The following is a 14,322-nucleotide window of genomic DNA, read 5'->3' on the forward strand; positions in this document are numbered from 1 at the left end:
AAAAGTAAATTCGTTTCTTATATTTACAGTATTTTTTCTCATGACTTGCCACATAATTTTGTCATTCAGCGATCATTTTTGAAAAGAAAATTACACTATTTATTTTTTACTTCAATACATAAGACCCCTACTAATGTGTTCGGAATACTTTATTTTTCGGTGTTCTGCAAATTATAAAAACCAATGAAATCAGAGTAGCTCTGAAAGTGGCTCTGGTGAGAGTTAACGAGACTACAGCGAGATAGGGTAAATTATTCACGGAAATGTGGCTAGGAAGTGACTAGCATGTTGAGACATGTTCAACAAAATAGTTATGTTGCGTTTTTTGTTTTCACCACCCTATAATATCATTTGTAGAAATTTACTTCAATCGATTTCTCTTGAATTCATTCAAATTTAAATTATAAGTATTCTATATGATACAATTTTCTGCTGTCATGAATTAAAGTTTCTTTTCGGACAAATATTTTTGTAAGGAAACCGGGACTTTTTTTTTTTTTTTGGCGTTAGATTAGCAAATGAGGCACCATTGTATTGACAAATCAGCTGAGTCAGAGTTGCATTATGGGTTACTACGAGTACTACAGCAATTTTACGCTTGATAAATTTCTTTATTGTACTATCGGTGAATACATTTGTCAGGTGGAGTCATTGGACAAAACACGAGATCACTAGTATAATTATGTAAAAAAAAAATAGTTTGTCCATTTAAATGCATTCGAGAAGCTGCTTGTTTTCCTTACCCTTGAAGTGCTGGTGTTCTGAAGTGGACACTAACTACATTTTCATTTTATTTAACGGATTTTTTTCTAGTTAACAACAAATTAAAAACTCCCATGACATCTTTCATAGTTTCTAATCCTTGCAATGTGTTCATAAGAACATTTTTTTTTTATTTTACACTCCATTGACATGATCATAGATTGACCTGAACCACGTGTTCGAAGTAAAATGTAAACATGTATTTGTCCTAAACGTATTCAATCATCAAATGGTCAGTTGTTCATGGTTTCATCCTCTGTACGCATTAATAACAATAGCCATATAAGGCAACAAAGGTTTGTCAGTGTAGATGATATTACACCTTTTTTTACCAGCGTATCGGTCTCTAGTCAGCTCTAATCTATGATATAATATATTGTAATTTAACCCCCCCCCCTTTAGCCACCCTTTTCTGTTGAAAATCATAAAAGTCTTTCAGAATGGTCTGGAAAAACATTTTTCAAAGAACATGTTTTCAAAAGAAACAGATTATAGCAATTTCCTGTTTCTGCCAATTTTATTTATAAAACCGGTTCTACCCTAAAACTTTTGAATAGGTAAACCTGAACCACGTGTCTCGAATTTTAATCACAATAACTATAGTAGCACAATAACAATAGTAGTGGCGCATCACCATGGAAATATTCTTACATATAACACGGTAGTTCATGAGAACATGAACTCATTATAATTTGCAAAAAATTGTAAGGGAAACTATTTGGTAATGTAAATATAATTTATTATCCACTTTTTCATTGACATTGTAAACTTTCACTTTTATGCTTTTCAGGTATTTATGTCAACATTCGACAATCTTCTGGCAGAAAATCATAGCACTGCATGGAATTACACGTCTTCAGAAAAGGTTTTCATTAATTTGATCCTGTGAATAGATTTTGTAGAATTTTAAATCAACACGTTCTTGAATTTAAATAGAAAGTCTTATATTTATTGCATAGTCAAGTGCAAGAGTGAATAAGATCTTCAAAACAGTAGAAAACTTTGGTTTACATATCTTGAAGACCATCAGCGAGAACGAAAGTATCACTTTTAACACAACAAGGAATATAGGTAGTTTGTTTGTTTGGTTTTTTTTTTGTTTTTTTTTTTTTGGCTATTCTTCTTCACTTATATTCTTTATGATGCTTCCTTAGAAAAAAAGGAATCCAGGAATCCTGTATTCATTCTTTTAGATTTTACAGTCGCAAAACTTCCACCAGACCAAACTCTGATTTTCCCAGAAGGCAACAGTATTATAGGTTCATCGTTTGTGTTTTCAGCACAGGCTCATGGTTCTATTCAAAGTAATAATAGTGCTTTACACACTTTCTTTTTCATTTTTCTTAATATTTTGTTGACAGTTCTTTTGAAATTCAAAACGTTTGAAATCTATTTTTTCAAGCAAAAGGCATACCTTACCTTGCGGTGAAATATAAAACACTTGGAAACTTAATGAACACCGACAACAGGTAAGAATGTATAAATAAGATGACACATTTCTGAAATTCAACCAATAATTTCGATTGAACAGATTTTATCATTCGATCAATTTCTTTTTTTTTCAGCAATAAAGAAAATTCGGGATTCAGCATTTCGTCTGATATTATGTCTTTAACACTAGGTGATTCTCCATTTAAAGAGACAGTAGACCTTCTGCTGCATTTGAAATTCTTGAAGCCGACAGTAAGTTTCACTCATAACTAATATAGTGTATAGGTAAAAGCAATGTTCGAAAATCCAAATTTCTCTACTTCCATTTTCTTTATCTTTTCGAATTAGGATTTCCAGAATTCCTTCAGTGAATGCGTATTTTGGAATTTTCAAGTCACGTTAGTATTGATCTTTTGAAAGAAGGTCATTTAAGGTCAAGATCTAGTAAATGAAAAGTGCCTACAGATTTATCAAACTTGATAAATAAATTCCTTTATTGATGCTTTACAACCTTAGTTTCGTCAAATAAGGTGTTTCGGGGCATAATTAGTAGGTAAACAAGATGAAAAACTGTATTTTAAACTGTCATTTTCAATGAAAAATTAAGAAAACCTGTCATGAATATGGGAGTTTTTTTTTTCGTATTCGTCAAAGGAAATGCATCCAGATTGCCTACAGTCTCTCAGAAAACGGTAATTAGTATATTCATGGCCTTTTCTTTAAATCAATATCAAATTTAATATAGGTATCCGGTTTATTTTCATATGATTTCAAATTGAATGCCATGAAAATACCCTATTTTCTACATAATTCTGCTAAAGTCGTAAAGTACGCGAAAAATAAAGTTGAAATTTATTATGACGTCATAATGGATCTAGCAACAAAAAAAATAGTCTCAAGTTATTTACTAGATCTTGACCTTAAAAAAAATTTCATTCAGTGAGGAAAACCTATTTTACATAAGCATAACAGCTTATTTTCTGGAGATCTCTTTTAATACTTATTATTCTTATCCTAAATCTATTTTTTTCTAATCCAAATATAGGTCATTGAAATTGATTTAAGGCCATTCCAAGTCTTTTTAATGTTTAGCGACCCTGTGCGTCTTGGTTTTTGGACTTCCAATATCAAAAGAAAAAAATCTGGAAACCCGAAAAGGATTATTTCGGTCAAAAACTTTGAATTCTGACATTATCTGTAATGATTCATCTAAAAATTATAATATTAAGTGCCATTTAGGCATTTAATAGCTTATATATGCAAATGTATAGATCCTGTAAAGACAAAAATATCTTAAAAAGTAAATCCTTTAAATAACGTCATTTTTGATGACTAGAAAGTCTATGTTTTTCTCTTATGGTCTATGTGATATTTGGACACTTAAGGAAAGAATATGGAATGACCTTACCAGCACGCTTGCGGAATAATAAAGAAAAAAATTCAGTAATTTTTTAAAGCATGAAAAATAATGCTTTTTCATTGCTAATTTAATATTTTGAGTGATTTTTTTTTTTTTCTTTTTTTTTTTTTTTTTTGTTATCTATTTAAAATTTCAATTTATTTTTAAATTGTGATTTTCTTACATGTATACCATATGAGTTAATCGATGTTGTTTCGAAGTACACTGCAGCTGATTGGAAATTATAAAACCACTGTTTTATGATTTTTGACAATTGTTAGACTAATTAGGTCGCTACTCCTTTGAAACCGTAAACCATAGAGAAATGAAACCTTCACTAATCTCTTTGACTAATTCAGTAGACACTTCAGTGATACATTGCAAAAGCATTCGGTGACCCCTTCAATGAGTTATTGCCCCTGAAACTTCTTGAATTTTACAAATAATTAAAATTTTTCAAAACGACAAGTCGTAGGGATATGGAACCAACTGCATAAAATTCAATGACCTTTGACCTTAAAATTCATGTAAAGGTCAAAGGTCAAGGTCATTCCAAAACTGAGAAATTTAACTCTTTTTATATCTCTTTTGTCTTTTAACATATACTTAATGTCTATGCTTCATTAATATGTACTCTTAAAACTGTTTCAAAGATTTCATTCTTGTTCCCTAACATTAACCCCTTTAAAAGTTATTGCCCCTTGTGCTAAAAACATTGTTATCGCTACTCCTCCATAACTGTAGACCGTAGAGACACCAAACCTTCACTAATGTCTTAGGGGTTTTTAGGCCTAACTTCACTGTATAAGAGCCAAAGGATCTGATGACTCCTTATATGAGTTATTGCCCTTTAACTTCTTTGTACTTACTATTAAACCTTATAACTTGACAAGTATTAGTTGTAGAAGCATGGGGTCAATTGCATTATGACCCTTGACCTTTGACCTTGAAAATTAATTCAAGGTTAAAGGTCAAGGTCATTCCTTTTTTTATTTTTTAAATTTTCATTTTTCTATGCTTTAAGAGGGTTTTGATTTCTTTTTCATGGAATTTAATTTTTAGGAGCCAGATATAAAACAAATTTGAAATTTAAAGAAGGTGGAAAGACCTCTTATTGTTCTGTGAACAATAAGTTTCCTAGTTTTTTATTTTTTTTTTTCAAAAGCTGATCAATTACTAGAGCGCTTAATTATTCTATGATCGGAAGTTCAAGATTTCAAATCACGGTAGAAGGCAATAAAATTGGAAAACAATTGTTTCTTCCCTTTGCTCTCGGCACTTTCAAGTGAAAGCTGCAGGTCTTTTGAACGAAATCTTAAAATTCGAGTTACAGCAGGCGTTGGCACGATAAAGATCCCTCACTGCCCAATGGCTCCGAGTTTGAAGCCATTCACAAGTACATGGTGACGTTTCTATATGAGAGGAAAATTTTCCAAGGGAACGTAAAACATTATGCAATAAATTAATCAATTAAACGGTATTATTCATTACAGGTGGATGATGATTTTGATTTAAACGATAGAGGAGGTGATTTTTGGACTGAAGTTCTTTTTTTATTCTTAAGTTATTAACCAGCAGTCATTAAAGGAATGTTTTTTAAAGTTTTGTTTGAGATATTGGTGTGTGAATCACCGCGCTTCATGAAAAATATACCTACGTGCAATTCTGTGTGATTCATTCACCAATAATTCACACTAAAGAACTATATGCGGTATATTACATATATTTGCCCCCACAAAAGTCAAAATTTGAAAACTTCCTGAAATGTGCTGAATTCAATAAATTGTATGAGAAATATAATTTAACAGAAAATATTATCGTGTCAAAGCAGTGTATTCACAATTTTTGTTTTTATTACGTCATCTCCGATTTAATATCCTTTTTCTAAAAGAGGACAAAATGGACAAAATTTCAACAATTTTAGCTTTAAAATTTATAGAGCGCAGGTTTGTTCAGGAACAATAACATATTTCATTGATATTATCATTCTACACATTATATCAAAATATTGATCCTGAACACACATGCGCTCGGTGACTTTTACTCAAAATATCGACGAAATATGTACATTTTTCTGTAAAATTCATAACTGAAATTTACGTCATGTTTGTGACGTCATTAACGTACATATGGCGTCATTACTTATATATCAGTGCTTTGAAGTCAGCATAAACTCCCCTGTTTAAGAACTTAATTAAATATATCTCCATCAAAGTTTGATTTGGGGGGCAAATATTGGTTATTACCAAATAAAGTTCTTTAAAACATTCCTTATATTTACATTTTACATGTTTGGAAGCACCAAAAATATACTCATTATTTGAATTTCTTGCTGCCCTATATCGTTATACTTTTACTAACGTCGCTGTAGCATTATTGTGAAGTCACGTTAATGCACATTTCTCCGTGTATATTTCTACGCGTGGGTATACACGAAAATGGTTTTTAAATCAATTTCACAGTTGGCTTAGTAGAAAACACAGCAAATGTAAATATAACTTTAATAATACAGTAACAGAGATGGTGGGTGGTCAACAAGAGGGTGTGAATTACTATCTACAGATGATCTTTATCTTCACTGTGAATGCAACCATCTGACAAATTTTGCAGTACTGATGCGACCATATTCAAGGGTAATCATCTGATTGTCCATTGGTATTTCAGTTATAAGAGAAATCTATAACTTGCAACTATATTTTTATCTACTCTTTATAAAGGGAGTGTCTGAATATACCTAAGTGTCTTTCAATAATAGTTCAGTTTTACTTTCCTTCTTTAGATTCAAAGAGAAGAAGCAGCATTGAACTGGATATCCATGGTTGGTTGCTCGATATCAGTTTTTCTATCCTTGCTGACTGCTTTTATTTACATCTTTTTTTGGAAGTAAGTAGATATTTAAGATAATCGAGGGACAATCCCCAGACATTTTAACTATTTGAAATATTTGACAATCAGGGTATTCTCAGAGTGAAACACTTCTTTTTTTTTTACAGTTCCATTACGGTCCAGGTCAACCGAATAATAAATAAGATCACGGTGTCACTCTGCTTTAGTCTCTCCATGGCTTATACATTATTTCTAACTGGAGTTGATAAAATACAGAATGAAGTAAGCTTTTGATTGATTTTTATGAAAGTACCAGTATTTCATTCTTTTAGAGTGGTTCACATTTTACCCTTTGTCTTACAGTGAAAGATCAACTTAATCCTTAACACATTAATTTAATAAATTTATAATGTAGTGATAATACCTTATATGTATCTTAATGATTTGAAATGAAAGAAAACACAGAATCTTGTTTCGTGAAAGACTATCTAAATAGATATAGGCTAATGGCCAATTTATAACGAAGAATTTTCTGAAGATGTCAGTCGTTCACATTTGCTTTGCTTGCAATATTTGTTTCAAACATCTTTTGAGTTTCATTATTGTTTCATTATTTTCATATTTCAATTAAAGGAGAAAGCATATGTCCAGGTAATTAGCGTGAGATTTTAAATTTATTTTTCAGGTCGGATGCACTGTCATTACAGCACTGTTACATTATCTTTTCCTATTTATTTTCTTTCTAATGCTGGCCCTTGGGTGGCATTATTTCAGCACTATCTCTCTGGTCAAATTATCACTGTCTAAAGCAACAAAACTACAAAGCCATGCCAATGCTTCCGGTAAAGTCACTTGGGGAATTGTCACTGGTGAGTATAATTTTAACTATATGGCAACGTCAAAAAGAATGGAAATCAATATATGTGAAAAGTCTTCTAAAATGTGAATAAAGACTAACACACTTATTATTTAGCTATCCCAGTATGCATTACCGCAGTAACTTTCGGAATCGTATATTCATCGGGCAAAGACTATCATTCACCAACAAGGTACAGATATACCATCTGAATACTTTGATACTAATACACGCGTATGAAAAATATTCATCATAGAAACGTCGTTTATAAAACTACATGTATTTTACAGTTGTTGGTTATCATTTGATAGTGGAGCTTTGTATGGCTTTATTGGACCTGTAGCTTGCATAATTTTGGTAGGAATTTCAACATGATTTTTATCAATTTTTACCAATTATCCTAGCTTTAGTTTTACAAAATGAAATGGATGATAAAATAGTGAGAAATATGGTGTATACTTTTAACTTGTTTGCAAAACACAAGCTACAGTTTTAATATTACTATTCAATTTTCAGGTCAATATTATTATTGTATTCAGTCTCATCATGACCCTATATTCGACAACAATTTCTTCACAAGGAAAACTGAAGAAAAGGACACTGTAAGTCAGAATGAATACAAATCCAGGATTTTTTGATAATATAGAAAGTAAATAATCAATTCTCATATAATTTACATGTATATCAAGGCATAAAATTATGTTTTCAATACGGATAAGCCTATTTTCCTGAATAATTTTAGAGAAGACATACAAATGATAAATGATTTAAAATGTCATGAATATTACCGGAATGGTTTCAGAGCCGGAATAAAGTCCATCTGTACCCTGTTACCTGTTCTGGGTGTCACGTGGTTGTTTGGTCTTTTGTCAATCAATGATGATGTGATAGTGTTTCAGTATATATTCTCCCTGTTAAACTCCTTCCAGGTATTTAGTTTATATTTTAATATTGCTTCGATACAATTATGGGCCAGTCAAAGATTATGTTGGAAAGCTTGATTTGATTATGTGATCTCCTCTTCAGGGACTTTTTCTTTTCATCTCCAAATGTCTTTTAAACAAAAAGGTAGGAACACTACTTAACATATTTTTTGAATAACATGTAAAAGTAAATTAAAAAAGCATTGTGGTAACGAACTTTGAAAAAATTACGCACTTTGAAAAAAAAAATTTCAAAGTGTGTTAAAATTGGGACAAAATCAACGCACTTTGAAAAAAAATTCAAAGTGCGTTAAGAGTGTACATAAACATTTTTTACCATGGGGAGATTTAACGCACTTTGGAGAAAATATGTATAAAACAAAAACTCTAGACTTAGATTTTGGTAATTGAGCGAATCAATTTGTATTAATTATAACTTTCGAAAAACTTTTTAATTTACATGTACTCATTTAACCTCAAGAAGAAGATGAGTAGTAGGTCTCTCAGGCCAACTCTTTTTTTTTTTTTGCTTATACATTGTACATAGCCGTCGACAGCAAATTGAATGTGGAACCCCCCTAAAGGTAAGCCCCAATTTTCAATGCCTATATAATGTATATCTTTGCAAAACACTTGTGTCTAAGACCCCCCTCCCCGTACGTTGACGATGCCTTTGCTCCAATTAAATACATGTATTTGCATAAATGGTATGAAATTGGAATCTTTCAATAAATTTTATTTTAACTGTCTTATTTTTCGATTTCATGATGTGATCAATCGATTGGCTTGCGTGATAAGTTACATAAACGCAGAAGGCGTTTATGCATAAAATTAACACGCAAGCCAACGATTGATCTTCGTCATGAAATTGAAAAATCTGACAGTTATTCCTTATATTTACATGCTTTGATTTCCACGTGCTCCAAGCCCTGTTTCTGTCTAGCTGTTTTTCCCGCCCTGCTCGTGGTTTTTTTGGAATCGCGCTAATACATTGATGGGGAAATAAAGTACATTTACAATTTGTAATTTTATCTAGGACAAAGACATTGGAAATGTAAATATTTTACATTAAATGCAAGCAAAATGAAAAAAAATTAAGTACAGTAAAACATTTATGAGAGAAAGAATATTCAAAGTATAGAAAAATAAAAATCGCTCATTTTCACATCCTTCAAACAGGTTTCATAATTTATCATACATTATGTACCTAAGATATGCAAGAATATTGACCAAGCCGTACACATTTTTCAAAAGTGCGTTAATATGGTCGATATAAACGCACTTTGAAATGAAATTTTATTTTTTCAAAGTGCGTTGATTTGGTCTCAAATTTAACGCACTTTGAAAAAAAATTTCAAAGTGCAGAATTTTTCAAAATGTGTTGTAACAAAGCATCTTAAGGAATGCTATATTTTTGTAAAACAAAGACTGTTACTTGAACAAGATAATTTTCTATTTTATTCTTATCTTATACATTGTACATAGCCGTCGACAGCAAATTGAATGTGGAACCCCCCTAAAGGTAAGCCCCAATTTTCAATGCCTATATAATGTATATCTTTGCAAAACACTTGTGTGCCTAAGACCCCCCTCCCCGTACGTTGACGATGCCTTTGCTCCAATTAAATACATGTATTTGCATAAATGGTATGAAATTGGAATCTTTCAATAAATTTTATTTAAGGAATAACTGTCTTATTTTTCGATTTCATGATGTGATCAATCGATTGGCTTGCGTGATAAGTTACATAAACGCAGAAGGCGTTTATGCATAAAATTAACACGCAAGCCAATCGATTGATCTTCGTCATGAAATTGAAAAATCTGACAGTTATTCCTTATATTTACATGCTTTGATTCCGCCAATCCACGTGCTCCAAGCCCTGTTTCTGTCTAGCTGTTTTTCCCGCCCTGCTCGTGGTTTTTTTGGAATCGCGCTAATACATTGATGGGGAAATAAAGTACATTTACAATTTGTAATTTTATCTAGGACAAAGACATTGGAAATGTAAATATTTTACATTAAATGCAAGCAAAATGAAAAAAAATTAAGTACAGTAAAACATTTATGAGAGAAAGAATATTCAAAGTATAGAAAAATAAAAATCGCTCATTTTCACATCCTTCGAACAGGTTTAATTATTTATCATACATTATGTACCTAAGATATGCAAGAATATTGACCAAGCCGTACACATTTTTTAAAAGTGCGTTAATATGGTCGATATAAACGCACTTTGAAATGAAATTTTATTATTTCAAAGTGCGTTGATTTGGTCTCAAATTTAACGCACTTTGAAAAAAATTTTCAAAGTGCATAATTTTTCAAAATGTGTTGTAACAAAGCATCTTAAGGAATAATATATTTTTGTAAAACAAAGACTGTTACTTGAACAAGATAAATTTCTATTTTATTCGATACTATAGATTTGAAAACATACTTTATAATTCTACAGATCAGAAAGTTGCTAAGCGAACGCATACACATAAAAGGTTCAGAAAACTGGAGAAGCAGGTTTTATACACTATTGAGCAGCAATACGATGTCTATGAATACAAAGGAGTTTTCATCAGTATCTAGAGTTAGTTTTCATGCATTTTGAGATGTCAAAATGTGGTTTTTATCTATTTTCTCATTTATATCATATGCTTCTTTTTAATTACGTGCTATGTAAAACAACGGACCTGGCAAATAAACGTATTTCAAAAATTCACTTCCATCCAAATATGAGGAAATAAAACTGCAATTAATTTTTTTTAATTCTAACTTTAAAGATCAAATGTGCATACATTTACATTGTGAGAGCTCAAAAACAAATATATGCTTTTACAGTAGGGATAGAATCGGGAGAAAATGCCATAAGCTGATACTAAAATGTTTTTTTCTCTGTGATATTAAAGATTCAAACTGATGGAGAAGAATTATTCAGTAAACAAAAAGAAGGGGATTCCATCAAGGTATTTTACTTTAATAATGGCATATCCGAATAACCAATAGTAATTAATCTCGAGAGTAGATTGAAACAGTCAATGTAAATTGAGAGAAAAGCAACCCTAAAAAATAATATACGTGATGTCAGGTGCCGTGGAGGAGCTAACATCTCATGATGACTATTTAAATCAATGTAAAAGTCAATCAAAAAAATAATCACTATTTTTAGGTAGTAAATTGTATTGTTTCCCAAAACTAACTTTGAGGTTAAAAAGAAATAGTAAATAAAAGAAATGTTATGTCATGTTGTATGTTTTAAATCTGGTTATAATCAAGATACATCTAAATCCTCTTTTTAATCATTCAATAATTGAAAATGAATGAAATAATAAAATTTCAGGGAATTTCGTTCACACAGAGAGAGAGTGTCAATACAGTTCTTTAAAGATCCATGTCGAAAAAATCAAGACATCTTCAGAGAACTTGGGATATTATTGTCAGCGCCTAATTATCATTAAATTATCATTTCTTTTATTTGCTTCTTTAATCACGTAATTGTAAGATATAACAGTACGATGTCGCAATCTAAAAGCTTCAGATTTCAAATTTATTTAAATGAAATATTTTTCATATTTTACGTATATTATTAGGATTTACGTATAATTGATTAGAATGTAGTTCTTGTTTATTATTTAGTAATTTTGCATTTTGTTTTTGTCTCTACTATTATAAGCTCTTAGGTCAGCTTCTAAAGAACGCTAGTTAAAAAACAGAATTTTATGTTCAAAAGCTTGTGTGAAATACTGTTATCAAGTTAATGCTCTTATTATCATTTAATGCAGTTGCTACTTTAAATACATTTTTGAACTTAATTACCTCATTATTCCGCTTAGTTCAAATCAATAAAGTTTAATGCTTCACTGATGTTCCTTGTATGTTATCTCTCTCATGAACAGATAGTCACGTGGAATCAACAGAGGCTGGATCATGTGTTCAGAAGGAATAAGTACTCCTGCCTACTTGTCAATCTTATAAAGCTATCACGATACCGACCCACTTGTCAATCTTATGCACCTATCTAAATACCCACCCAATGTCAATCGTCTGTATTTATAAGGATACCCACCCACTTGTCAATCTTATGTATTTATCAGGATACCCACCCACCTGTCAATCGTCTGTATTTATCAGGATACCCACCCACCTGTCAATCTTATGTACTTATCATGATACCCACCCACTTGTCAATCTTCTGTATTTATCAGGATACCCCCACCCCCTTGTCCATCTTATATATTTATCAGGATACATGCCGACTTGTCAATTTTCTGTATTAATCATGATACCTGCCCACTTGCCAATCTTCTGTATTTATCAGGATATTTGCCCCATTGGCAATCTTCTGTATTTATCAAAAAACCCACACCCTTGTCAATCGTATGCATTAATCAAGCAAACGAATTATGATATAGACACAATTGCCTAAAGATTCATTCGATGTATTTATCAGGATACCCACCCATCTTTGTCAGGACAGATTGATACAAACAAAAAAATGACTTGTCAATCTGGATTGTATATATTTTCATCTATTTTTGTTGCAAATGTATATCAAATAATAAATTTCTATTTATCAGGATACTTGTCAATCTTCTGTATTTATCAGGGTGTCGCCAGGATCAATGGTCAAGGGGTATTTATCAAAATCCCCCCCACTTGTCAACCTTCTAATTTGTTTCGGAGGTCCGTGTTTGCTCTGCTCCTGTTGTGTATTATTTTATGGACTTTTAATCTTAAATGCTATTCGTTATTTCAATATGTTTCATATTAGGAAATTGTAAACCTTCTATGATGTTCCAAATTCTGCCGTTCTTAAACAATCCTTCTTAATCTTTATAAATATTTTTAACTTCAAATTACAATTTTGTGAAATTGTGAATGAAAATCTACGTGGTGAAACTTTTTACATTTTACTCAGTAAAACATAACTTTTTATGACAAAAGTTTCCTTGTATCATCTGTCCTTAATGCAAACATTAACGAAAATGCAAACAATAAAACGGTTTACCCGATTTATTCATAGTGCTCAAGGCAAATGTGCCTACTTGAGCCAGAGAAACAAAATACAGCAGAAGGTAGTTTGCTTCAGGATTTATAATTTTTCAAAAAAAAAAAAAAGAAAATCGAGTCTTAAAGACGTACAACACACTGGGGGAGATAACTCTTGCAATTTCAATTGAACTGTATTTATCAAAGGATTAACGTTGTCAATCTTCTGTATTTAACACGAGTAAAACGATCCCGATGTATATCAATCATGAAAATTGGGATATGGGGCTTCAGGATTTGCGTACCATACTTGTATTTTTTAATTAATTTAAATCCGTAAAAAACAAAATAAAATACCATCCCTTAATGTTTATTTCATTTCATTTCAATAAATGAATTGTGATTTTTTTTATTCTGAAAATTTTATTTTACATTGCCGAAATTCTCATTATGTTAATTGGCTATATAACATTCCGATTAATGGTCTTCATTACATGTGCATTTGATATAAATATGTTTTTCTTCTTTTACAATGTAAAATCGATAAATTTCTCAGACCCTTACTGATCAAAGAGGAACAACTCTGAAAATGTAGGAGATGTTTATTTTTCTCCCTTTATTCACGGTTTTCCACAGAATCATTATACATTTACAGCAAGACCTGATAAATCCGAGAATTGAATACTATAGACCTTATATACACAATGTACATGTAAGTATAGAATTGAAAAGAATTGTTCACTTGTACTGAAATTATCTGCATTTATGAATATCCTATTGCAGCAAATCGCTTGACTTTCTGTCAACAATGTCGGTTCGCATTTCCTCGAATCAAAACAAATCGTAGCCTATAAGATTTTAAAAAATATCGAAGTGCGATTTGATATAAATTTAAATAGATGAAGAGTTTAATGTTTGATATTTTGAAGCTAATGTGGACTAATACGGAATTTTCATTTTAAGTTTAGAAGCGACGACATTGAAAGAAATGCGTACAATATCATGAGGGGTGTACATCTATGCAAATGTCGATGTAACGGCCACATACTTCTCGTTTGAAAAATGAATGAAAGAAACTACAATTATTCCATTTATATCACAGGAGAATTGAACATACACCATTTTTTTTAATGAATAAAATTAA

At 31.1% G+C, this 14,322-nt stretch overlaps 1 protein-coding gene and 1 long non-coding RNA gene across 2 annotated transcripts in view; both read left to right on the forward strand.

Annotated features, from left to right (window-relative positions):
• LOC134262716 (adhesion G protein-coupled receptor L3-like) overlaps positions 1-11,777 on the forward strand; it is a 60,818-nt gene extending 49,041 nt beyond the window's left edge. Inside the window, exons 20-24 of the mRNA XM_062745083.1 lie at positions 8,077-8,203; positions 8,301-8,342; positions 10,654-10,779; positions 11,099-11,155; positions 11,530-11,777. Of these exons, the coding sequence (XP_062601067.1) occupies positions 8,077-8,203; positions 8,301-8,342; positions 10,654-10,779; positions 11,099-11,155; positions 11,530-11,574 (397 nt within the window). The 3' untranslated portion in view covers positions 11,575-11,777. The remainder of the gene's footprint in view (positions 1-8,076; positions 8,204-8,300; positions 8,343-10,653; positions 10,780-11,098; positions 11,156-11,529) is intronic.
• Positions 1,675-6,222, forward strand: LOC134262720 (uncharacterized). Its single transcript, XR_009991073.1, has 6 exons — positions 1,675-1,833; positions 1,956-2,066; positions 2,165-2,231; positions 2,328-2,445; positions 2,542-2,591; positions 6,105-6,222. It is a non-coding gene; the product is annotated as an uncharacterized LOC134262720 (long non-coding RNA).
• Positions 11,778-14,322: the final 2,545 nt, after the last annotated feature.

Source organism: Saccostrea cucullata, unplaced genomic scaffold (genome assembly GCF_032062105.1).
Source record: "Saccostrea cucullata isolate Sc308-1 unplaced genomic scaffold, CSIRO_AGI_Scuc_v1 ctg5040, whole genome shotgun sequence".
In the NCBI taxonomy this organism is placed as follows: Eukaryota; Metazoa; Mollusca; class Bivalvia; order Ostreida; family Ostreidae; genus Saccostrea; species Saccostrea cuccullata.